Consider the following 26,277-nt stretch of genomic DNA (forward strand, 5'->3'; position numbering starts at 1 on the left):
ATCTTCTTTCTTTAGTCCCCTCATACATTTGTTCCAGTTACCCCTCTCCATCCAGCTCTTCCAGGACTCTTACTAATACCTTGCAGTCCTTCTCAACTGTTTGTGCCTAGTTTAATTTATTTTCACATTTTACTCTTTGAAAATGTCTGGTTAGTTTGCTCAAAAATTGCCACTTAGCCTTCCTACTTATTCTGCATCCCCCAACCCAATGAGTTATGTTTGTCCATGCTAAGTGGGCTTCTGATTTGATGTATAAACCCTTAACTTATGTCTTCAAACTTTACCTCACTTCTGGAAAGGGATGCTGCCTGGATTATTGAACTTGTACACCAACTTCAAGAATGGAGTTCACAAATCCATAAATCTAACTTCAACAACACAAAGAGTGTGTGTGTTTGCACCTTATACTCTTTCACTTAGAAAATTTCCCAGGATTAAACAAAAATGCATTTAGCTATGTGGACAATCTGGAGAAAAAAGACATTTACAAATGGATCACCATAAGAAATGAAGAATATGAAAATAGAATAGTTTCTAACACAGCTAACTGCACCAAACAAATAAATAATGTTTTAAAGTGTGTACTGTGGCATGCCTGGCATATGCCTTGCTACACCATTCCTTTTGGATCATTTTTGAAATTTGAAAACGCTTAGTCATATTTTACTCCTAACCACTCATAAATAACAAAAGCTGATGCACTGTCAACTCTGACTCCACCTGCTTTATCCAAGTTAAATGAGAAAGTGGATTACTCTTAAAATCTTGAATACTTTCGCATAATTAAAATGAACTGCGCCTTGTCTTTAGTGTGATAACTCTCCCCTTCACTCTCACAAACCCGGTCTATTTTAACAGGGGCAAAGGCCACTTATTTGTGGTCTTTTCACTCATTTTCATGAAAGCTTTTGACATTGATAATCATTCCCTCCTCTCAGAGATTCGACAATCACAAGGCTATACTAATTGTCCATAAACATGGTTTCACAATTACCTACCTAACAGAAATGCACTAGCTAGGATTCACTTTGCCTCTTTTAACATGGAAACCATTCTGTCTGAGGATTCAATCTGTAGGTCTGTTTCCAGCAGCTTCTCTTTCCCACTAGAAATGCAGCCTCTATATCCATCCAAGCTGTTTTGTCCCTCAGAGCTGAGTGCTGTCTACTTCCACATAATAAACCTCGACCACTTACAATTTCCATCTGTTTTTTATTCACTCTGAATCATAGGTTTTAAAGACTGGGTCCTCTAGCCTCTTTTATTTCACTGAACTCCTCTTCATCCTACTCTGTAAAGCCTCTGACTCCTTTACATCCTGATGTTTCTCTGTTTTTTTTTCTGAATCACGGCTTACACATTATGGGTCCACTCACTTCATTCATACCACACAACCACATTTTATTCTGTGTCCAACTTACCAACCTAAGGCAATGTGATCTAAACAAGCTAGAGACCTGCTACAACAAAATCGTCAAATTCGCCACAGGGGCATTCTACCATAGTCACCACTGTCTCTCACTTGCTGAACTGGGCTGGCTTGAACTCCCTCACCTCCTTCAGTGGTATCAACTCTCACTCACCCACAAACTAGTAAACCATCCACTAAATGTCCCATCCCTCCAGAATCTACTCCAACCCTATCGCACCACCAGACCACTAAGATCCAGCAACAAAAATCACTTGCAGATCACTAAAGCCAATAACTCTGCTGGTGAAACACTATTATCTTGCGCCATAGCCAAATTATGGAACTCACTCCCACCCACAATTACCTCTGTGCCATCATGCAGCCACTTCAAAACTTTACTAAAAGCGCACCTAAAAACATGCTGGCTATGCCCTTGCAGCTCCCACTCTAATATCATCCACCCCATCCAACCACTACCTTTCTCTCCACTTGACTAACTGCCTTGATTATAGCAAGCTCAGATGCTCATAAGCCTGGTACTTATTATACAGCAGGAACTTCTCATTGTAACATTTGTTAATGTCTGTTATGTACTTCACAGATAAAGATTCTAGTTGTCTACTGATGTACTATGTTCTTCATCTGTAAATATGTTGTAAGTAATTGCTATGTTTAAATTGTAATCGCTATGTAATCCAATGTAACTACTGTCTGTTTATTTTACTGTGGAGCTTTTCTCCCCGGGCCTCCGCTGAAAATGGACCTACGTCCAGTCAGACACTCCCGGTCAACAAATTTAAATAAATAAATAAATAAAAACTTCCTTTCCTGGTTCCCCTTTCTTCATCTGATTTTTCTCCTTTTTTAAAAATGACATTTTTTTTCATACCATTGAAGAATGTTGCTCCCTCTGCCTGTTCTTCACTTTTTAAAAAAAGCAGTTAATTGCTGCATATTATATTCTCACTGGCACACAGCTCTCATCCTTCAGGCATTGAAATAGGTACAAAGGCCCTTGAAAGCCAGATCTATCCAGTCAAAAATCTAGACAGATAATTAACATAAAAATTGAATACTAAATAGCATACAACTTTTCCTGATTCCAGTAGAAATGTGGGGCACTACTCAGGAACATGTTTAAAAAACAGAGCGACAAACATGATGGAAAGCAGAAGCATATTATCAAAAAGACAGTAAATCAGTAAGACCTTAATGAACTGCATTGCAAAATTCTGCCACATAAGGTAATTTATTTTTGCTTCTGAAAAAGGGAGATGCAAGATATGTACTCCCGTTCTTCAAATTATTGGTACAACTAGCATGTTTGTCATGTAATGTGATTTTCTGAGTACTAGAAAGCTTCAAAATCACAAGTGATGAGGATTCAGAAAATTGTGTGAAGGGGTGATTCAAGCTTGAAAACAGGAACGTACCCCTAAAAATACATATATCATGTGCAGGAGTAAAACGGGCATAAGAATTGGTATAGTTCTCCAAATAGGGGTAGCGGGGAGGTCTGACACTGTCTGCTACTCTGGTGTTTGTTATCACTAACATTTGCCGTTGTGCTTTCCTGAACAAGTAACTGCTTTGTCTTATATGATATATTTGTTATACAAATTTCACTGATTTGTTTTTTAAAGGCTTGTGAAACTCTGGCCCGGATCATGTTCGAAAAGGATCCTGAGACCCAGTTATCTAAATAAACAGACACCTAGAAAGCAGCGTGATGCTAAACATGTATTTCTAAGATGCATAGGGACACTTTTGAGTTAACATGATGAATGTTTAAGAATAACTTTCCATAGCACTGGTACTTTCTGAGATAAAAAAGAGGAGGAAGTCCTGTATGTGACTTTGTCTACATTCATCAACGTGGTTTGCACAGTAAGGCAGTGGGCTTGTTCTCTGAAAAATGTTTAAAAAAATAAATTAAGGTTAATGCAAAGGTTAAAATGGTAATTAACATATAGACAATAAACTGCATTCTGAGATGACAGCATGGAGGTGCAAGCCATCTTCTGCATTTCTTTTCTGGGTGTGGAACCAGGTGTATGTGTCAGAGTTCGCTATTTATAATTTTTTACATAGTGGCAGAAGGCTGGTACACATCATACCCATGCATGAAAGCAAATCATAAAGATAATAAATCACTAGCATTGCACTCCATACAAAGAGAACATATACCCCCCAACTGTATATGATTCACCAGTGCAGCACCACTGGGGTAAAACCTATTAGTCAGCAGGTAATTATGACACTAATGTGTTGCACCTGCTAGTGCAGTGATCCCCTCATTTGCTATTATGTCAGTTAGCATACAGAGCTGAGCAATAAATTAGTCCTGAAATTAAAGAAAAAAAAAAAGAAAAAACAAAACTGACAATCTCCAGTGCATAGTGGGAAAATCCCTACAGGCAATGGAGTTCTGTGCAGTACAGACCAAAATGTTACCTCATGCAAACCTTTCCTGCCCCCACACAGCAATACTGAGAAGCTTCCACCAGTGTTTGTTTACGCAGTACCAGGTCCTTGCATTATCATATTACACAGCTGTAACTAGGAAGGGGTAAAGGTGGTAAAGGGAGAAACTTCTTGGACACAAGCCATTGGGGGCATGATCGATAGGTGCCAAAGGTGCAGGAGTGCAGAGCCAGCTTTGGTTTTTAAAGCCACAAGGATATTGCTGCTTCATGAATGAATTCCAATCGTATATTATGTGGTCAAAGCTGAAGTACTGATGTGCTGAAGGGCACAGTGTGGTGACTGCTTCTTACATATATAGCAGGGTAAAAGAGTCTTGTTTTGCTTTTCAACTTTGAGTTGATGAGAGTATCAATTTGGTGACCTTCATGGGGTGTTAGATGACCTAGCTATAGTTCTGTTATACTGTGGTAATGAGGCTAGAGCTCTTGTCATGCATAATGCCAGTGATATCTATCAGTAATAGAAATAACAGCAGAGCACAATACAGCAATGACATTTATGACCAAAAGTATGTGCAGATGTGCTGGATTGCACAATGCTTTCCTGTAGTACAGCACAATAAAGCATCTGCTAGGCTTCAGAGGGGGACAAGAATGTATTGGGTGTCAGAGGACTGTATATTACTATATGCATTGTGCTGCTGTGTGCAATTCATAAATAATCGAGGATATCTGTACAGTACCAGTAAGTACTATGTTTCACATCTATGAGTCACAGTCCTTAATGGTGAACTAAAATGCATAGTGTGCAGAGTGTTTCTACACATTTGTGCTATGTGAATACAATGACCATTGCAAGAAAGAGCAATCAGAATGTCAAGCCAGATTTTCTCCACTGGGGTGGGATCACTGCATGGAAGAGGCTAGATAAGAGTGTCAGCAGGTGAAAAAAAGACAGGGCTTGGCATCTTTGGAACTGCGCATACCCATGGCAGTGTCTCTGGCATGTAGGAAAGAATCATTGGACTGTAGTGTCCAGTACCTTGGGGATACAGGAAAGCATCATTGGACTGTAGTGGTCAGTGCCATGGGCATGTAAGAAACCATCATTGGATTGTAGTGGTCAGTGCCATGGGCATGTAGGAAAGCATCATCAGACTGTAGTGGCCAGTGCCTCAGGCATGTAGGAATGTATCATTGAACTGTAGTGGTCAGTGCCTTGGGCATGTACAAAAGCATCATTGGACTGTAGTGGACAAGGCCTCAGACATTTAGACATGTAGGAAAATACCACCTGACTGTAGTACCCCGTGCCTTGTGTATGTAGGAAAGCATTATTGGACTGTGTGGCCAGTTCCTCAGGCATGTAAGAGAGCATCATTAGACTGTAGTGGCCAGTGCCTTGGACATGTAGGAAAGCATCACTGGACTGTAATGGACAATACCTCAAACATGTAGGAAACCATCACTGGACTGTAGTGGCCAGTGCATTGGGCATGTAGGACAGCGTCATTGGACTGTAGTAGCCAGTGCCTTGGGTGTGTAAGAAAGCATCACTGGACTGTAGTGGCCAGTACCTTGGACATGTAGAAAAAGTTCATTGGACTGTAGTGGACAGTGCCTGAGGCATGTAGGAAAGCATCATTGGACTGTAGTGGCCAGTGTCTTGGGCATAGAGGAAAGCATCATTGGACTGTAGTGTACCATAAATAAAACAGTTAGCACACAGTGGATTACAAAATCTTACTCAGCATCCCTTCCATATACCCTGCACCTCCACCAACAGTACTGTCTCTGTTACACCTCTGGTGGGAGTCACACAAGGATATCCTCACTAAGTGCTTAGACCACATCAAGTGGCTTCTGTCACTCCTGAAGAGCAGTGGCTCTAGACAAAGATCCTCATTGATTTATGATTTTCTCACTCTGTCACAGAGAGTCATCTCGGCAACCCCATGAAGAAATCTTATTTCTGCTCCTTGAATCTGTGAATTCATCCTTTCAGGCATTGCCCAAAGTTTATAATCATAGCTGAGATTGGAGACATACATTAATTTTCAAACTGAGATCTTTGTTCTAGGACTCTGCTCCTATGTCATCACCAATGTCCATGGCAGATACACCAATACGCTGGCTAATCTCCTGATGCCCCTTCTCTCTTAAACATGAGCAGGGCATCAATCCACTTTCTGGGATAGAATTATGACTTCAGATTTAGAAGTGCTAAGCCACGTCATGGTCAGTAGAGAAGTACTCCAGTGCACACCAGAGATCACAGTCACGTAACCCAAAAAGACAATACTGTTTGCAAACAGCAGATATGAAGAGCTTACATCTCCAAACTGGATACTGTACACACCTTGGCTATGCCTTGATATCATTTCCATGTGAATCATAAAACAAATCCTTTGGTAGAGTCCTACGCTCACCCTGAATGCATTGTACTGAATGAATGCAACACATCTGTCACTCAGCAAATACAAGGACCAAGTGGCATGCAACAGTGGCCCTGGATCCCCATATGGTTGCACCTCCGATAAGATATTTCAGGCTACTTAGTCATAGGCCTTCTTCAGGTCCACAAAACACATAAGACATGACTGGAAATTTGCTAAATCCATCCAGTACCTGTACAAAGGAAGAACTGTTTCACTGCTCCATTGCCAGGACAAAACCTCATTGATACCCCTGAATAAGAGGCTTGACTGTATGATGGAGTCACCTTTCCCAAAGCTTAGCATAGACTTTCCACATCCTGTCTCCCCTTTTGAAAATGAGGACCACTTCTCCAGTTTACAGACCAAAACTACTTACCCTGCCTTCTACACAACACAGAAAGAAGCATTAACCATAACACCCCAACAGCATGCAGCACCTTCAGTATTTCCCACTGGACCTCATAGTGGAAATTTCATTTTTCTTTTGAATGGCTATAATCATTTATTTCTCAACTGAGGAGGTGGATAAAAGCAGCAAATGCTGGTCAAGTAGCGCAGAGAATGAGAGATCCTGTTTGTGATGCTGAAGAGCTTGGTTTGACTTAGCATATCTTGAGACAGAATGCTGGCAGGGGGAAGGGTGACTCTGATGATCAGCTGGTCTTTCTCCAGGGATAGTGTGAGGAATGGAAGTACCCTCACTTCATGAGTATCTCATCATAGAAATATAGGCCTAGCCTTGCTCAGATGGAGATCAACCAGTCAATACAGGGTCACATGTCTACAGGGTGTCAGGCATGTGGTAACATGTCTTTAATGGAAAGGCACATTTTATGTGCATTATACATGGACTGCCAGTCCTAAATCCGACTGAAGGCTAAGGCTGCATTTAGAAAATTCTGATGTGCCCCAGAGATGATGTCTGTATCATTTCTTCTCCAACCTGAATCGTCTTAATGAAAAATGCTACTGTTAATGTGAATTGTCTTTTGACAAGGTGGAAGCTAGGCTACTTGGGAAGGAAAGATAGCTAATCTGGCAAGGCGAGAGATAAGTACATGAAAGTTTCATAAGTAGATACGAGGCATTCAGTCCACAGACTATTACATGCTTAGCCAATGACTAAACCATGGTGAGAATAAAAAAATGTACCGAATGTCTGTGAAATGAACCCTTAGCCATTGTACCGTTGTATGCTCAGTCTGCTTCAGAGCAAATAAAGAAGTCTGTAAAAATATATATATAATAAATAGGCGATAAAAGCAGTAGGAAAGACAATGCAAATAGAAAGAGATTAACTCAAGAAACTCAGCATAGTGAATACTCTAGAATGGGGTTCAAAATGCTATTACTAACAGCAATAACAAACAGTATGCCTGCTGCACAGGATTAATCTTTTTTTACTGAATGGCATACATGTAATATGCACTAAATATAGAATGTCAGTTTATAACTGATGCCTGCATTATCATTTATTTGATGTGAATTTTTCTATATTTAGGTATTTTGTCAACACAATAACATGCAACTGACGCACAGTGGATGTAAATTAATGATATTTGTACAGGATCACATGTAATATTTTACAACAGGTAAAATACCTCTGCATGCTGTTTGCTTAGAAATATTCTAATCACATTTAAGCCTGTTTGGCAAAGAAAATGTTCAAAAACATCTGAAACTCATACCTAATGATAATCTGAACATTTGCTGAAAATGTCACCGCTCTGTAGCAAATTCTGCATGTATCACACATGTTCTCTATTAAAATACTCATCACTCCGGACTCACCTGATATTCCTCCTGCTACATACACAGCCATTGCAACAGCTATGGAAAAGCTGATGTTTACTGTTAGAATATCACCCTTAGTTCCACCGCTGAGTGTAGCCTGAGCAATTGATGAAAGCCCCAAAACCTGCAGAAGAAAAGCATATTTCAGAAGTGAGGTTACAGCCATTACCAAAGTTCTTTTATAACTTTTACATGGCTATTAATATGCCAGTGACCTTATCCCTGACTCTTAGTCTCACATTGCCGAGTCCCTGTTTATGGCCATCCTTGATTATGCCCCTCCCCTTACCACTGTCTCTGACTGATAAAATACCTCCATCTTACAAAATGCCCAGGACAGAATCTGCAGCCCAAAACAAAATTCACAGGTGTACTACCATCTCAGACCAGCTTCTCCACCACCATCTACATTTTTCTTCCACTACATCACTGCTCATAACAGAAAACCCACTGTCTTTTGCATCTGCTCTATAATTTATAAAGTGATAAATCCAGATTTCTATCTACTTCTTGCCTATAAAATTTAGATTTCCCTTCTGTTTGTTCCTCATTAGAAAGTCCTTTTCTAAACTTACCTCTGCAAGTTAGAATGCTACTCCCCATACCTCGCCACCTCTTAGTGTAAGAAATCTAGACAAAACCTGACAAAATGGAGGGATAAAGGCCCAAAAATAGTGGCAGATTTTAAATATTGCTTTTATAAACTTAGAAAGTTGCTAGAGTAACAAGGTTTGTATTAACATACATTTTCTGAAGGATGTGAAGTCTGAAAGTCAAATGTATGCCATTATTTAGTAACTTCAACCCTCAGATAATCTTAGTGATATGTCAGAAAACCACAAATTTTATGAAGAACAGACCAAAAATAAGAGGCAAAAATCTAGACGTTCTGTGAAAATCTGGATAGTTGGGAGGTGCTACTGCTTTGCTGCCTACTTTTTGGCATTTTTAGGCTTGCTAAAGTTGATATCTGTATTCAAAACAGTATTTAGAACACATCTAGAGCCTGTTTACTGCATTTTCTGTGTTGCACTTAATTTCAAATCAGTTTTCTTAAAATTACATTTTACCTGACTCTGGCCTAGCACTCAAGTGTGGGGTCATTTATTGCACTGTTCTGACTATTTTGCTACTTGTGTATCTCTGCTACCTTTAAACTAAAACAAGAAAACAAAAAAAATCTTGCTTTTTTCCACTTTCTGAAATTTAAGAAAGTTCAGTTACAGATTTGCTGTTCTGAACTGTTTGTACGTTTCTTGGAGGCCAGTGCTTGCTTGGGCTAAAGGGAAGTCTCTGTGTTCACCAGTGGCAGTGGTTAACACTGAGCAGCCTGCCTGTCCATGTAGGAGTGGTTACTGCCTAGAAGCTGTAGTTTTATTGGCCATTTTGGGTCAATTCCAAACTCCTAGATCTCTCTCTCTTAAAACCCTGCTGCCTTGTGGTTTTGGCATCTTTCCAGGCTTAATGTTTTTTTCTGAAGCACCTACCAAGGGGAGAAAAACGCTGAGAGAAGAAAGGAACCACTTTTGAGATTTTAAGTATTTTCTTCTGATTTTTTGTTTAAAATTACTGCTTTGCCGCCTACTTTTCTGCATTTTCAGGCTTGCTAAAGTTGAGATCTGTATTAGAAACAGTATTTAGAACATATCTAGAGCCTGTTTACTGCATTTCCTGTGTTGCACTTAATTTAAAATCAGTTTTCTTAAAATTCCATTTTACCTGACTCTGGCCTAGCACTCAAGTGTGGGGTCATTTATTGCACTGTTCTGACTATTTTGCTACTTGTGTATCTCTGCTACCTTTAAACTAAAAAAAAAAAGTCTTGCTTTTTCCCACTTTCTGAAATTTAAGAAAGTTCAGTTACAGATTTGCTGTTCTGAACTGTTTGTAAGTTTCTTGGAGGCCAGTGCTTGCTTGGGCTAAAGGGAAGTCTCTGTGTTCACCAGTGGCAGTGGTTAACACTGACCAGCCTGCCTGTCCTTGTAGGAGTGGTTACTGCCTAGAAGCTGTAGTTTTATTGGCCATTTTGGGTCAATTCCAAACTCCTTGATCTCTCTCTCTTAAAACCCTGCTGCCTCGTGGTTTTGGTGTCTTTCCAGGCTTAATGGTTTTTGCTGAAGCACCTACCAAGGGGAGAAAATGCTGAGAGAAGAAAGGAGCCACTTTTGAGATTTTAAGTATTTTCTTCTGATTTTTTGTTTAAAATTACTGCTTTGCCGCCTACTTTTCTGCTTTTTTAGGCTTGCTAAAGTTGATATCTGTATTAGAAACAGTATTTAGAACATATCTAGAGCCTGTTTACTGCATTTCCTGTGTTGCACTTAATTTAAAATCAGTTTTCTTAAAATTCCATTTTACCTGACTCTGGCCTAGCACTCAAGTGTGGGGTCATTTATTGCACTGTTCTGACTATTTTGCTACTTGTGTATCTCTGCTAACTTTAAACTAAAACAAAAAAAAATCTTGCTTTTTCCCACTTTCTGAAATTTAAGAAAATTCAGTTACAGATTTGCTGTTCTGAACTGTTTGTAAGTTTCTTGGAGGCCAGTGCTTGCTTGGGCTAAAGGGAAGTCTCTGTGTTCACCAGTGGCAGTGGTTAACACTGAGCAGCCTGCCTGTCCTTGTAGGAGTGGTTACTGCCTAGAAGCTGTAGTTTTATTGGCCATTTTGGGTCAAATCCAAACTCCTTGATCTCTCTCTCTCTTAAAACCCTGCTGCCTCGTGGTTTGGCATCCTTCCAGGCTTGATAGTTGTTGCTGAAGCACCTACCAAGGGGAGAAAATGCTGAGAGAAGAAAGGAGCCACTTTTGAGATTTTAAGTATTTTCTTCTGATTTTTTGTTTAAAATTAATGCTTTGCCGCCTACTTTTTGGCTACCTTTAAACTAAAACAAAACAAAAAAAAAAAAAAACAAAAAAAAAATCTTGCTTTTTCCCACTTGTTGAAATTTAAGAAAGTTCAGTTACAGATTTGTTGTTCTGTACTGTTTGTAAGTTTCTTGGAGGCCAGTGCTTGCTTGGGCTAAAGGGAAGTCTCTGTGTTCACCAGTGGCAGTGGTTAACACTGAGCAGCCTGGTTAACACATCTAGAGCCTGTTTACTGCATTTCCTGTGTTGCACTTAATTTAAAATCAGTTTTCTTAAAAATGCATTTTACCTGACTCTGGCCTAGCACTGGGTCAATTCCAAACTCCTTGATTTCTCTCTCTTAAAACCATGCAGCTCTGTTTTTGTGTGGTCTTGCACACTGAGCAGCGTCAGGCAGCGCCGCTTAAACAGGTTTAAACTATTCCCGGCTCCACAAAGTCTGCTCTTCACTTTTTACCTTAGAACTGCTCTAAATCTCAAAATAAGCACTCTGTTTTCATTCTAAAGCCCTGCACATGCTTGTACAAGTAATCTCATAGGTAAACACTAATAAACTTAAGCACTACATCCTCTTATACTCTTTTTAAGCACTTGCTCACTATTGGTTCTTTCTAATCAGTCAATAAGTAGTTCCCTATATTATTCAGGCATGTCCAAAGGTCAGTTTTGGGTTTACTCTCCAGTCCAGCTGGTGAATCTGGGAATCTTGAGGCAATGTTACAACTGCCTTATGTATACAGACCACCCTCTCCTCCTCCTAACAAGCTCAAAAATATGTGAGAGATGCAACTATATAGCGAAACTGGAGGCTAAGCTCTCTCAACCCAGTACTGGCACAGCACAAATCCAGTCTCACATAGACCTATCGCATCAGCAAACCAAACACATAAACACACTAAAACATACTCGGAGGCTCTAAATAAAAATCTGCCTAAGCAGCAGAGACCTCCAAAGCAGATATCCAAGCAACCCCTACCATGAAACAATACTCACATAGCACATAGCTCACAAAGTCAGTGTGACACACAGTCACAGCCCTTAAGGCTAAACAACACACCTAATACACTTGTAATAAGTGACTCTATTGTCAGACACACTGACGTCCCACTCACCAGGTTGAACAAGGAGAAGGTCACTGTAAGCTGCCTGTTGGGTGCCAGGATCCACCACATAACACAAACACTCCGGTCACTCAAAAGCAAGTACAAATATGACTCCGTCATTGTCCATGCTGGTGTGAATGACCTGAGATGTACCTCCCTGGACTACATGAAAAAAGACATAGAGGAGCTCTGTGATCATGTGGCCCAGGCAGGTATGACCCTGACCTTGAATAGCATCTTACCCTCACCAAGAATGATGCCACAGTATAAAGGCAAAATGATCTATTTTAACAACTGGATAAAGTATTGGTGTCATTCAAAGGGGATCCAGTGTCTGACAGCATGGGATGACATGCTTGACAAGCCTCGTTTCTTCACTAGGGATGGCTTGCACCTGTCACCCCTGGGTTTTCGAATACTGGCAAAGGCTCTTGCCTCCCCCATAGTGCCTTTTTTATGCAAGGCTCAAAAGACAAACCCACCTCCATAGACAACACAAAGAAAAAAAAACTAAGGGTAATGCTGCTCAACACCAGAAGTCTAAACCTCAAGATGCATGCACTCGGGACTCTCCTCAGTATGGAGAATATCGATATCTGTGCAGTAACAGAAACCTGGTTCAAGGCTCCCGAGAGCACCCCAGCACTAACAGGTTATACTTCATACCATGCTTTTCGGCCCCAAAACTCGGACCAAACCACAAAAGGAGGGGTCGTATCCATATTTATAAAAGATACCCACACCTCCAGGTTAGTGGCACTGCACGAAGCATCGGAGACCATCCATGTGCAACTAACAGTGGGCAAGACTGCCTTTCAGTTTGTAGCCTGATACAGACCACCCTCCCAAACACAGAAACCTCACTCGGCTTTCCTGAGAACACCGGAGAATAGGAAGGTCTCTCCAAACACTATTATATTGGGTGACTTCAACCACCCAAACATTGATTGGGAAAACTACTCAAGCCCAAACACCCTCGCCCAATGGTTCCTAGAATTTATAAACTCAAATGCTATGGAACAACTGGTCACCACTCCCACAAGAGGGTAAAACATATTGGATCTGGTCATCACCAACATGGGGTCTCTATGTTCCACACCAGAGGTATACCCCTCATTGGTAAGATCAGACCATAAACTAATCTCACTGGACATCCATATTCCATCCCCACCCCTAGCCAAGGAAACCACAGTGAAGAACTTCTCAAAAGCAAACTTCACACTTCTCAAAACCAAGGTGGAATCCTTCAAAGCCCCTGGGCCAGTGGAAAATATGGCCCAAAATGCAGAATCCTTTACAAAAGCATTCTATGGACACCTACAGGAATGCATGGAGCATGCTATCCCAAATAAAACCAAGACTCACTCCTCCAAAGGCAGGAGACCTGTCTGGTGGACCCCGGCCATAAATAAGCTATACAACAGAAGGAGAAAGCTACTACATGATAGAGCAAAATCCCAAAAAGGGAAGGTGTCTCTGACCAGTACTAGCAAGAAACTACGATCCCTCATAAAATCATCTAAGGCCAGCTTCGAAAGAAAAATTGCACAAGACACTAAAGAATCACAAGGCCTTCTTTAGTTATGTCAGAAACCTGGGAGGCAACTCCCAGATATGCTTTGAGTTAGTGCAAAATGACAAAAAATACACTGAACCCACAGACATTGCCAACATCCTGGCAGAAAGGTTCAGTGCAAACCCCCCCTTCCCCCCCAAAAGAGCAAATGTCTATCCCAAGAGAGTGTAGCCTTCCTGAGATCACAGATGCACAAGTGAGAGCTGCTCTCTCCAAAGCAAAAAACACATCATCAATGGGACCAGACGGTGTCCCGGGCTGCATCTTACACAAGCTACAAGAAGAACTAAACCCTCATATAAAGTCACTGTTCAATCTTAGCCTTACTACAGGATATGTACCCAAGGAATGGCATACAGCAACAGTGGTCCCACTCCACAAAGGCGGTGCCACAACAAACCCCAGAAACTATCACCCTATAAGCCTGACTAGCCTGGTCTGCAAAGCTATGGAGAATATCATCATGGAAATCATAAACAGACATTGGGAACTTCCAGACACTGGATCCTACCCAATTTGGCTTTGTTAAGGGCAGATCTTGCCTCTTGAACCTGGTTGACTTCTTTGAAACAGTTACCAAAGCCATAGATGAAGGGAAGGTAGTCCACACAGCCTACCTGGACCTCACAAAAGCCTTCGACACAATTCCCCAGTCGGGCATCATAAATAAGCTCACCAGCTTAAATGTCAACCCCTATGTCACAAGATGGGTTGCAAACTGGCTCGGGGATAGAACCCACATTGTCAGAATAGCAGGTGCCATGTCAGACTCTAAACCAGTTACAAGTGGCATCCCACTAGGCTCAGTCCTGGGACCTCTCTTGTTCGGTATATATTTCTCAGTGGTACAGGCTAACACGGGTGGACTATGGCTGACCAAGTTCGCAGATGACTGTAAACTGGGTGCCGTAATCGACTCTCCATCTGACACAAGCATCCTCCAAAAGGATCTCACAGAGACAGATAACTGGTGGGCCATGGCCTAAAGCTAAATGCCAAAAAAGTGCATAGTCATCCCCTTTGGAAAAAACAAAGTGCCCACAAATTACCACATAGGTGGTAATCCATTAAGTATGGAAGAAGTAATTAGGGACTTGGGGACTCAAGTACATCGCAATCTCTCCTTTGAGAATCACGTTGCCAAAGTGGTTAGAAAGACCTTCTATATAGCCCACCTTATCATGAAAGGATTCACTTCTAGATCAAGAGAGGTCATTGTGCCCCTCTACTCATCACTTATCAGGCCCATAATTGAATACAATGCCCCATTTGGGACCCGACACCTGCAGCAACTGGAAAGACCCCAAAAGTACCCTCACCAAGAGGATCAAGGGGCTCAAACAGATGCCCTATGCAGCTCGGCTAAAGAAACTCCAGCTCTACTCAGTTGCATACCGCCTACTCAGAGGTGATCTGTGTCTGAGTATAAAGCCATGTCCAACCCAGAATTAATGGACATGCTTCACCTCAGGAAATCCAAATCCCTTAGAGCTACACGCTCCAGGGACTTGAACCTCAGCACAGAAATAAGTAGGACATGCTGGAGGGACAGATTCATTTCCCAGAGGCACCCCTCACTCTGGAACAAAATCCCAATCCATGTTAGGCAGAGCCCCTCACTGACCCTCTTCAAGAGAAATCTTGACGAGTGGATGGGAGATCGTAAGTTTACCCCCGGGATCTTTTCTGTGTCCCTGCTTGACAGAGGTACAGTAAACTAACTTTAAAAGGGTTACCTTCTGTGACCTACTATACAGTGGCACAGTCAATTAATCTAAAAGGGTGGCGAAAGCCAAACACACTCTGGCTAGGCTTATAAATGCCCTAGGGCAGATAGCCTAGTATCAACCTATGAACCTATAATAATTTGTTAGATCAAATAATCATGCCCTAGTTACTAAAATGGGCTTAATCGAAATATTGTCATTTAATCCTGGGAAGGTGGTTGCATCCAATAATAATTGCCATTTTACTTCCTTCAGTCCCAAAATAGCCTTTATATTCCCACCTCGGGGGCTCTCCATAACTTGTTCAATAATGCTAAATTTAAAACTATGATTATTCCCCCACTTCTCAATGTGCCTTATAGGGCATTAGTTTTATCCTGCTTCCTGATCTTATATAAATGGTCATAAATCCGATTTTTGAGACATCTATCAGTTTTTCCCACGTAATATCCTGGAAATGCCATACATTTGGCTAAATATATCACGTGTTTAGTGTTACAATTCCCGATTTTAAATGTAACAGTGGTTCTATCCTTATTTGCCAAAACTATCTTGTCATCCTCTAGTATGGCATGGCATTGTTCACGTCCCACACTTCCTAGTATGGGCCAATCTATTATTCGTCCTAGTGTTCTCTCCACACTGTTCCAAAGTACATTTTAAATTCCGTCCTGTCTTATAAACAAAAACAGGGGTCTCTCCCACCATTTGTATAATGTTTTCATCAGTCGTAAGGATGTTCCAATTATGTGCAATAACCTTCTTAACCTCATCAACATAAGGACCATACTCAAGTATGCAATCACGATTAAAGTGTTTGTCATTATTATTAGTTGCACCATGGGAAGAATTCTGTACCATTTCCGTACCATGTAAAGGTTTATATTTACCTCCCCATTCTCTGATAACATATCTGGTAATATCATAGATTAACCCATTGGGGTATCCCCTTTCACTAAACCTTTCTCCAGTAAAATAAATTTCCTGCACCATATCCTTATATTGTGAAGTCATTCAGGCCGCTTGAATGCACTGTCCTTTCAATATATTTCTCACTAAACCTCTTGGATGATAACTAGAGTATTCCAAGTAGGTGTTACTAAATGTTTCTTTTCTATAGATACGAGACTTTGAGCCCGTGGATGAGTGACTAATCAAAGTGCCCAAATATGCTATACTATTTAGATTGTAATTGTAAGTAAATTTCAAATTTACACTAGTATTATTAATATATTCCATAACTTGTTTAAATCTGTCTAAGAAATCATTCCACACATACATAAAAGAGACAATTAAAACTGTATTAGTACTTTAAAAATAAATAACTAAATAACTAACAACAAAGTCAAAGAACCTCCTGATAAAAGGTGCTGTTTTTTTAGTTTAGTGTTTTTTTATTCTTAAAGCAGGTGTAATAGAAATATTGTCAGAGGGTGGTAAAAATTATAGCGTTTAATGTTAGCTGTCACTGTAGGTCTCTATATTCTAGAAAACTTTCCCAATTACCCCCCCTCTCATCTAAAGGGACTATTACTATGATACCAAATAAAAATTTTTGAAAAGTGGTACAAGTCAGGGAGTGATTAATAATGCATTAGTGGTGTTTTTACTCTTTATATCATAACTGTATTTGTATATACTTTTACGTAGAATATGCTCCATCTTGCCTACATCGATGGCAGGATAATCTATACATTTGCAAAGGTAAATCATGCCCTTCATAAGGCAATTACCTTTTACAAATGAAATTTTAATATTGGTGTAACACTCCAAGGTAGTTGATGATGTTTCAGTGGAGTTCGTATGAAACGACATTGGTTACACGAACCACATTTTTTGCCCCCTCGTGTTTATTCTCAGTCACCACAGGAATTCCCACAAGGTGAAATAGTGTCCAAATTCAAAAATAAAAAAGTCACCACCATGTCAAATTCCAAGCAAAATGGATGTTTATTAAAACACAGTTCCCAACAAGACTTACTGCTTACACCTGTTTCATACAAGCATCATCAGAGTCATTGTTCTTGGCATTAAATCTAGTTAATATAGTAACAAGACTCCAATCAGAACCAAGCAATTAAAAGCAATCATTTTAAAGAAACATAACACAGGCTGCCTAACATAAAACTTGTAAAACTTAACCAGTTATAAAGGCTAATACTGTGAAATCATAAAATTCTCAATACATAGAAACATCAAAAATAATAAAATAATCCCCGGGATTCATGAAGCTTGCACCAGGTGCACGCATAGCATAGGCATTATAACACCAAATATGGCCGCCGAGCGATTCAGGTACGATCCAATTCCACGTGCACTACTGCCGTACGCCAGATCTGCGCAGCCCCCGGCGTAGGTACGCAAATCACCCCATGTGCAGTGTTGTATCATGCAAATGAAGGCATATAGCGATTCATGAAGTGGTGCAGGCGTAGCGTAAGCCCACGGAAATGTAAACCAAAAAACACGGTTTACATTTTCCCAAACATAACATCGGAGCTATGGAAGAGGGCCAGACCCAGGTATCACAACGTGAACATATGCCAATGGCGGAATACACAGCCAATGGCATAAGAAAAGATGCATAACATGTAAATAACAACATTTAATGTCATGTCCACAGTAACGCACAGCAGAACCGCAGGGCATGTGTGCGGAAGCTGTAACATAAAGAAATAGTATACAAATGTCATAAAATCGCAAAGTAATAGAAAGCAGGTTTACAGCATAACACACAATGGTAGGCATGGAACACCACAACCAAGGTGCAAGGGTTACTAAGGGCTTGCGATAGTGTTCGGCGCGGTAACTATGAATTAGTAGTCAATGCCATGCAAATGAGGCAGATAATACTGAATTGCAAATGTCCTGCCGGAGGAAGGTTGTACCATACGGTGCAGCGGTATAACACCGAGGAGTGGCTCAGAGGATATACATGACATCAGCAGAGGGGTGTGCCACTGTAGCACTAAGCACATTGGAGCATTGCAAATCTGGCCTGTCCGTTGCTAAGCAAAGCTGCAGGATAGGGGTGGGGAGGAATCGTTTAGCTGAGAGCACACATGGTGGCCAAAAGCACATGTGTACGAGGATGAAAAGGTGCCCGAAACCCAGTAATCGGACGCACGCGCCGCAAACAATAGCAGAAACAGGAAGGTCAGGGGAAGAAAAGGAAATGCGGAAGTAGGGTAATTGGAGTACTAATGAGAAATCAACACCAATCAACCCACGAAGGCCAATCGATGGCAGCTGACAAGTCCGCTTGCAGAAGCCTGCAAAACAGGATAGGGGAGGCATGTGAATGCAAAGAAAGGAGGGGAGGTAGTGGATTGCAAAGATAGGAGACCTGACACAGCAGAGCAAAGCAAACCAACAGCAGACCGGCAGTAGCACACATAACGCAAGATACACCAGGTCCAGGAAAGCACAAATGAAAGTAGGCTGCAGGATGCACGCCAGAAAATGGTAGGTGCAACGCGCAGAAATGTAAAGGGAAGGTCAACAGGTAATCCATGGCAGGCAAATGTAATTCAACACCAAAGGCACCACAATTGTAGTTCCGGCAGTAAAACACATAACTTAGCCTGTAGCTACGAACGTACATACACACCCTATGACATCATCGGTGTTCACAGCACAATAGTATAAAGTGTGTAAGCACCCAACACACAGCTGTGTATTCCCAAACACCGCACCATAGATGTAAACACACGGGGAACTTTTAAAATGTACATGTTGGGAGCTGCCATAGCTGTGATTCATCAGCATGTGTTAGAGACTGACGGTGTTGTGGAGGATGATGCCGACAACCACCGCAGGCCTCGGAGGAGAAGGAGAGTGTTCAGACCAAGGGTAACTTATCAGGGGCTACATGACCTGGAGATTGTAGAGCGTTACAGGGTGGACAGTGACATCTTACAGCAAATAGTGGAGCTGTGCCGGCCACGCCTGAGAACCAGAAACAACAGAGGGGAACCCATACCAGTAGACACAAAGGTATGTGTAAGCCTGCGAATACTGGCCACAGGTACCTTTCAAAGGCCAACTGGAGATATAATGGGTATCTCACAGGCATCAGCATCCAGGGTACTACACCAGTTCCTGGATGCCATGTTACCACATGCTAATGAGCAGATATATTTCCCCAGAACTCAGGAGGAGTTGGCCAGCAATATGCGTCACTTCCACCGTGTGGCACAATACCCAGAGGTACTGGGTGCGATAGACTGCACGCACATACAAATCAAGTCACCACCCGGTGAGCAGGGTATGCGCTACATAATCCGCAAGGGATTCCACTCCATCAACTGCCAGGTCGTGTGCAATGCCCAGGGCATTATCATGGATGTGTGTGCTGGCAGGCCTGGAAGCTACCATGACTCCCATATCTGGCATACCTCACAGCTGTATCAGGTATTTGTCAGGGGGGACATCCCACATGGCCATCTCGTGGGGGATGCTGGCTATGCACTGGAGCCGTGGATGATGACTCCCATCAGAAATGCACACATACCCATGCAAGAACGCCATAATGAGGCACACACACAAACCAGAATCATCATAGAGCGTGTGTTCAGGATGCTGAAATCACGGTTCCGGTGCTTGGATACATCTGGTAGAGCCTTGCAGTACTCTCCAGGCACGTGTGCCCACATCATCATAGTATGTGCCATGCTACATAATATGATCCTACGGAAGCAGCTGCAGCAGGGACAAAATGGTGAAGGCCCTCATAGCCCACCGCAATTGCCAAGGCCAGTACAGGTACAGAGGGATTCAGACCATGAACACACTGTGCCAGCCCCAGTAGGCAGACGGAGGCGTGCCCAATATGCCTACGCCTTGGCAAAGAGGGAACATATAGCACATACTCTGACCATGTAGGCCCCTACGGACTGACACCTCTCCACCTGCACACACAGTAAAATGGATGGCACACAAACATCTCCACCTGTAAATTGTAATGTATAGGTGGCCCAATGTGTGACTCCTACATAGGCAGCCCTCAAACATTGTAAACACAACAGCCAGTGCAACACGGAATGCCAATACCTGAACAGTACATGAGTCTTACAGCATATGGTGGTGCTGTGTGCCTGTCACGTTCCCCGCCAGATATATATATATATATATATATATATATATATATATATATATATATATATATATATATATATAGATATATATATATATATAGATATATATATATATATATATATATATGTACACATATGCATATATATATAATACAGATAGAAAGGGCAATAGAGGGATATATGGTGATATAGATGGATTCAGCGATATCTGCAAATATGATAGATAGTCCAACGACATTCATAACATCATGGAGGTACAAATAAATAGGATACCACCAACCATGGAATGTGTAACATACCGACATGCGTAACCACGAGGCTGAAAGACTGATAGAACACATTACCGGAACAGTACATCCACGAGTAATAGTATGATGATATGAAGGGACGGTTAGTCACCGCTGACGGTGTCGCGGTCCACATAGGTACTGTGTTCAACTGTGTCTGTGAGTGCCGTAGTCTGTGTAAGTGTGCATCAAGGGTGCCGTGTGCATTTCTGTGTGACTGTAATGTGTGTGTGTGTCTGCAACATGTGTATGTTGGTGCCAAGTCAGAGGCAGACCAGTATGGTAGGTGTGGGTATAGCTAGCCGTAGGCATATGGTTACTACCTGTACCACAGTAGGAGGGACATCCCCACCCTGGGCAGGTGTGTCCTGACATAAAACAGTACATAGGGCAAATGTCCGAGATGGTAGGACATAAATATGTCCCATATATAATGTAACAGTCGTATTTAATAGTTATGCCTGTCTGTAAGAAACTTAAATGTTACATGCAATATGATAAGTATCCAAAGTCACACAACAATAGGTATGTAGTGAGGATAAAAGTATGTGCTACCTGTGTACTGACAGTGGCTACGTGTTGGCCTGTAAACACCGCTTTGTGTCCCGCAAGTGTCCAACAATGACCATATGATAAGGTGGCAACCCATGGCAAACAGGCTCTTTTAACAACACAACCACAATGACTGCAAATATCTGGGACAGAAATACAAGGGATAGCTGTCACCTACACATATCCCCTGATATATCGCTGCAATTACGGAGGTATACAAGTAGCAAGCTCACCTGCAGACGATATAGAAACCAATTAACAATGGCCCAATGTACAATCCCGTAACATAAGTCTACTAACTGTTAGCTCTCTAATCATGGATGGAGCCCACACACATATATACAGATTATGTAGAAATGCAAGGCCCACAAACCGTATATGTTACGTACAACCACCGACATCCCCCACACTAGAAACTGAAGCAATACAAACTGTGATAGCAGCACAAACATCCAGTCATTCAATTACATCTGCAGAACCCTCAACATACCGTGTGAGAGACACAATTAAAGGCGATATGCAAAATTGCAGGCGTTGTATAATGGAACAAACAGCCATGTTACAGGTATTGATTGCAATACTCCGTTATCAGACGTCGGGATGACAGGTACACCCACATGTTGAACCAAATACTCTATCTGTCACACACAATCTACGGGTGACATGAATCCAAACTATACTTGTCTCCATGTATAGCAGTTGCAGTTACTCATAACAAAACACAATACAGACCGTCTCCCCGAAGGTACGGCAAATAGGCAACGCCCAAGTGGAGAATCCAATTATACCCCACTGTCGCTGCGTAATTGGCGAATGGAGTAGCTGCACAGCTGATATGCAAGTAATTAGTCAATCAGGAACACCAATTGGTGGGAAGAATCCACATGTTTCAGGTATCGACATATATAAGGATGACTTGCCAGACATTCAAACCGTATGCTCATACCGAAAAACAGTTGAAACACTGTGAGAGAGATAGAAATGAAATGCCGTAACGACGACAAGGTATGTAGAACGCCCGATATGTAAGGTTATGTATAGCATGATCTGTATTAATTAGTTTTACTGTATGTATAGCCTGGTTTGCATTAATTAAACGTGTCCACAATGCATAAAGTGGGGAAAGGTATTTATGTAGTGATGTCTTGCTGAGCATACTAACGCTTGTAGAATCTGTGCGTCCAGCAGTGGGACACAAGGTACATAGCACAGACACCAGAAGGGATGCTACATGAGGCCATTAAACAGAACAATGCCATACAACCCGCCATCAGTGGTAGGGTATGTCCAACAAAGACGTGCCATAGCAGGGGATAGTATATGTTGATCTACTGTCACAGCACGCATGTGTATGGGCAAATAACGTTAATGACATATGTAAGGTGGTCCCGCTGAGCAAGTATGCTTTGCATTATGGGATACTATGTGAAATATGTGTAATGTATAGTATTATAGGTAGATATGACAGATATTCAACACAGCATAACAGGCATATCATGCATACCACAGGTATCGTCTATTGGTATGTATAATAACAGGATACATATGGCCTGTAGGTATGGGACATAGTAATAGCATGATAGCTAATTTAAATGGAAGGGCTACTAAGTAACCATGCACAAAGGACAAGTAATAGCTGCACAGGTGCATAGTGGGGTACTATGCAGTCTGTCAAGTCCATGTGTAAGCACAACTACAGTGTTCACACTAGTGGCACCTCTCCAGGGTAGTGCCCTGTGAAGAGCAGAGCCAGGTGTCACCTGCACCACTGCACAGTATAGCCACTGCAGTGATCCCAGGCCTACATGTGTCTCCCAACCACCAAGGGAGGTATCACATAAACAGTGCTACTGAGTGTCCCTGCGTGATGTACAGAGGACTTATGTTCCACAGCATGGTGAGTGTCCGGTTTGGGAATGTAACCCAGAAGAACTTCCTACTCACTGTGGCGTGTGTGCACATATCCATGAGCATGTTGCTCACAGTGGCCTCTGCTTATGTTGCGTATGAGGAGTATATCCATCAATAATGTTGTGGACATGGGCCCTGTCTGATCAGCAGAGGTCACCCCTGAGTATGTAGTATGCAAATGTGTACAGATGTGGTGTCCGTAGTGCAGCCACATATTGAAACTGTCAGAGCTCAGTAAACGTCATGGCGTGTTAATGTTGTGGCATGTAAAGCTGTAGCTGTTGTGTAAGGTACACCCTAAATGGGGTGGTGTACCCTTGAATGTGTGTAGATGTCTTGCGTTCAGAGGTACAATGGGTGCCTATGTACCAGTTACACACCCAGTACAGATAGGTGTGGCCACGTAGGAGGATATCCACATCACAGTGGCAATACGGTAACCACAGGAGTGGGTGCGACATATGTGTGTACTGCAAACATGTACAATGTGATATGTATGTAGGGGACCACCATCCATCAGCAACTGCCCTGGTAACTGTATGAAAGGAGTCTACCATGTGTAGGGGCCATGCTCTGGCCTTAACAAGCCCAACCCGGGTGGCAGCAGAGGATGGGAGACCAACAATGTCTCTGAGAATGACATCCTTGATGATGTGCCTCATAGCCATGCAGAACAGTCCAGTCAGGTATGTAGGACTATAGTCCCACTCGTGCAATGCGGTGCCACCTGTGTGTAGTGTGATAAATGCTGCTGTGTGCCATTCAGGGTCTACAATGTCTGAAACAAGGCTATTACTGAATATGGTGGCCTAGTGGTGAGACATGTAATTCGGAGGTTGGTGGACATCACAGCCTGGGACTTTGGAAGGTGACATGGGGCCAGTGTCCCAGGACACATAGAGTGTAGGTCAGTACTGTGTAGGTGTGACCACAGGGACACCACAATGTTCATGTATGGATTGCGGCCCTGTAGTGAGTGAAAGGGTGTGCTGTCAGCATTGAATCCATCCTCCAACATGTTGCCAACAATACCTGGGTCTGCAATGTTCCTGAGTGACTGTTGTATGTGACAGCAGTTGTGGGTGTTGCCATTGAATACTGACATGCCACCATAATGCCTGGTGGTACACCCCGGAATGTGTGGCAGTCATGTTTACGTAGCTAGTCTTGGAGTATGTGATGAGGGACCCTGTGGCCCCACCACGGCTGACCAGTGAGCCACCCCACACATGGGAATGTACACCACTGTGCAACAGCCTACATCTGTTGTTGTACATCATATGTCCGTGGAACATGACCACCAGAGTGGCGTCTGTTATCTGGTGTGTACCATCATGGCTCTGTGTGGAAAAGCATGATCCATGCAGTTGTGTACATGCTAATTAAGTGCACTGGGATATGTGTCAGCATTTGTATGTGCATTGTCCATCTGCACGGGTGTCATGATGTTAACAACCGCTGTCAGCAGACGTCTGTAGTAGGTGTAGTAGTACACATGTACTGTGTATGCTGTAATGGGTGTGTTTCCGGGATGTGGCTAACACGGTAGATTAGCATATGTTCGGAATCTACCAATGAGGGGATAACCCCAGGTGTGTAACACCAGTCACATGGTGGTAGTGTTCATGCCAAGGGTAATATAGGTCTTGGAGGTGGTGTGTATGTGTTGATCCAGCAGAGTGGAGGGTATGACTCATGGATGTGTCGGTACATGAGTGGCTATCCCAGTGAAGTGTGGGGTAGTGTCAGTCACACATCAGTAGTAGCTGTGGCCCACTGTCCACTATACCACCGTAGAAGGTATGTTACCCGTGGGGTATGATGTTGACTCTGTCGCTTGTTACAATGTGTATAGCGGTCCCGGACATAGTTAGTTGCACGTGGAGCACCTCTGATGCATTGTGCTAAGCAACTTGCCAGGATGTGTGCAAAACATAGTGGGATATGGGAACCCCTCAGCTGTGGGTGTGCCGGTCCAGGTATGTGCCTGGAAGGTATGGTCCTTCTATAACCTGTCATTGCAGGTGTGCTCTGCAGAGCCTACAGGCAGGTCCCAGTCACTGCAGAGATGTTGGAGTGGTGCATTATAAGGTGTGCCTTGCCTGCATGCGTCACAGGGGAAGATGCAAGCAATGTGTCACATGACCCCATGTCGCGCATGCCAGTTACCGCCCTGCCGGTGACAGTTATTGGAAACTGTGAAGGACAGGCAGTATAGAAGCAGCAAGTGCCTAGCATGTGAGCTGTACTCCCAGGGCCGACAGGTGCAAGTCATCTGTGCCACAGCATTGTGTTTGACCAGGACAGTCATAGCGGACAGATACCACATGCCTGTGGAATGACAATAGGAGCATAGGCAACTGTTGCAGTGACACAGTCGGTCACTGTACAGTGGTATCGTGTCCGGACGAATACAAAATGCTCCCCAGGGCTAGGCCCACACCCTCAGGGCTATAAGACTGGTGAGCTATTGCATGTCGCTGCACACATAGTCTGTGAAGTGGCATCACAGGGCAGTCACACTAACATGGCGAATGACAGATATATCGTACCTGGTGAGGTGTGGCATGGGTGCATAGGTTATGTTGCAGAAGCAGTTACCCGACAGCAAGATGTAAGCGACTAACGCCTTGTGTAGCCTGCTGTGTGGAACTGCAGTGTGACACCCTACAGAGTCAGCTATGACTGGTGTGTTGTGAATGTTATAACACACTATTGGCTGTATGTGGTGGGCACACATGAGTCTGTGGGCTATAAGCTGGTGATGTTGTCTTCCATGATGGGGGCTACCTCTGGTGCCTACAGTGAGTATGAAGACATACTGCACAGGTTGTCCTCGTAGGTGTGGCCAGTGGTGTAGATTATGTGAGACTATGTGATGGGTGGGGTGTGTTGAGAATGTTACATATCCCCAAATGACTGTCAGGTGCAGTCAGGGTTGGTGACAGCATTACCCCCAGCCATAGCTGTCAGCCTCCTGTCCCCAAAATGAGGAACATTAGCCCTCATACTGTGTGACAAATGGGCGAAACGTGGAACACTTACAACTGGCTTACTAACAGCGTCAACTAGGAAGGGCATATGATGGC

At 42.6% G+C, this 26,277-nt stretch overlaps 1 protein-coding gene across 3 annotated transcripts in view; it reads right to left on the bottom strand.

The window, feature by feature from the left end:
* AQP9 (aquaporin 9) overlaps positions 1-26,277 on the bottom strand; it is a 688,967-nt gene that overhangs the window by 540,250 nt on the left and 122,440 nt on the right. For all 3 annotated transcript variants that reach the window (XM_044078900.1, XM_044078901.1, XM_044078903.1), the window contains exon 2: positions 8,067-8,193. In XM_044078900.1, the coding sequence (XP_043934835.1) occupies positions 8,067-8,193 (127 nt within the window). The remainder of the gene's footprint in view (positions 1-8,066; positions 8,194-26,277) is intronic.

The sequence above is a fragment of the Protopterus annectens genome, chromosome 7.part1 (genome assembly GCF_019279795.1).
Source record: "Protopterus annectens isolate FY-2018-M chromosome 7.part1, PAN1.0, whole genome shotgun sequence".
In the NCBI taxonomy this organism is placed as follows: domain Eukaryota; kingdom Metazoa; phylum Chordata; order Ceratodontiformes; family Protopteridae; genus Protopterus; species Protopterus annectens.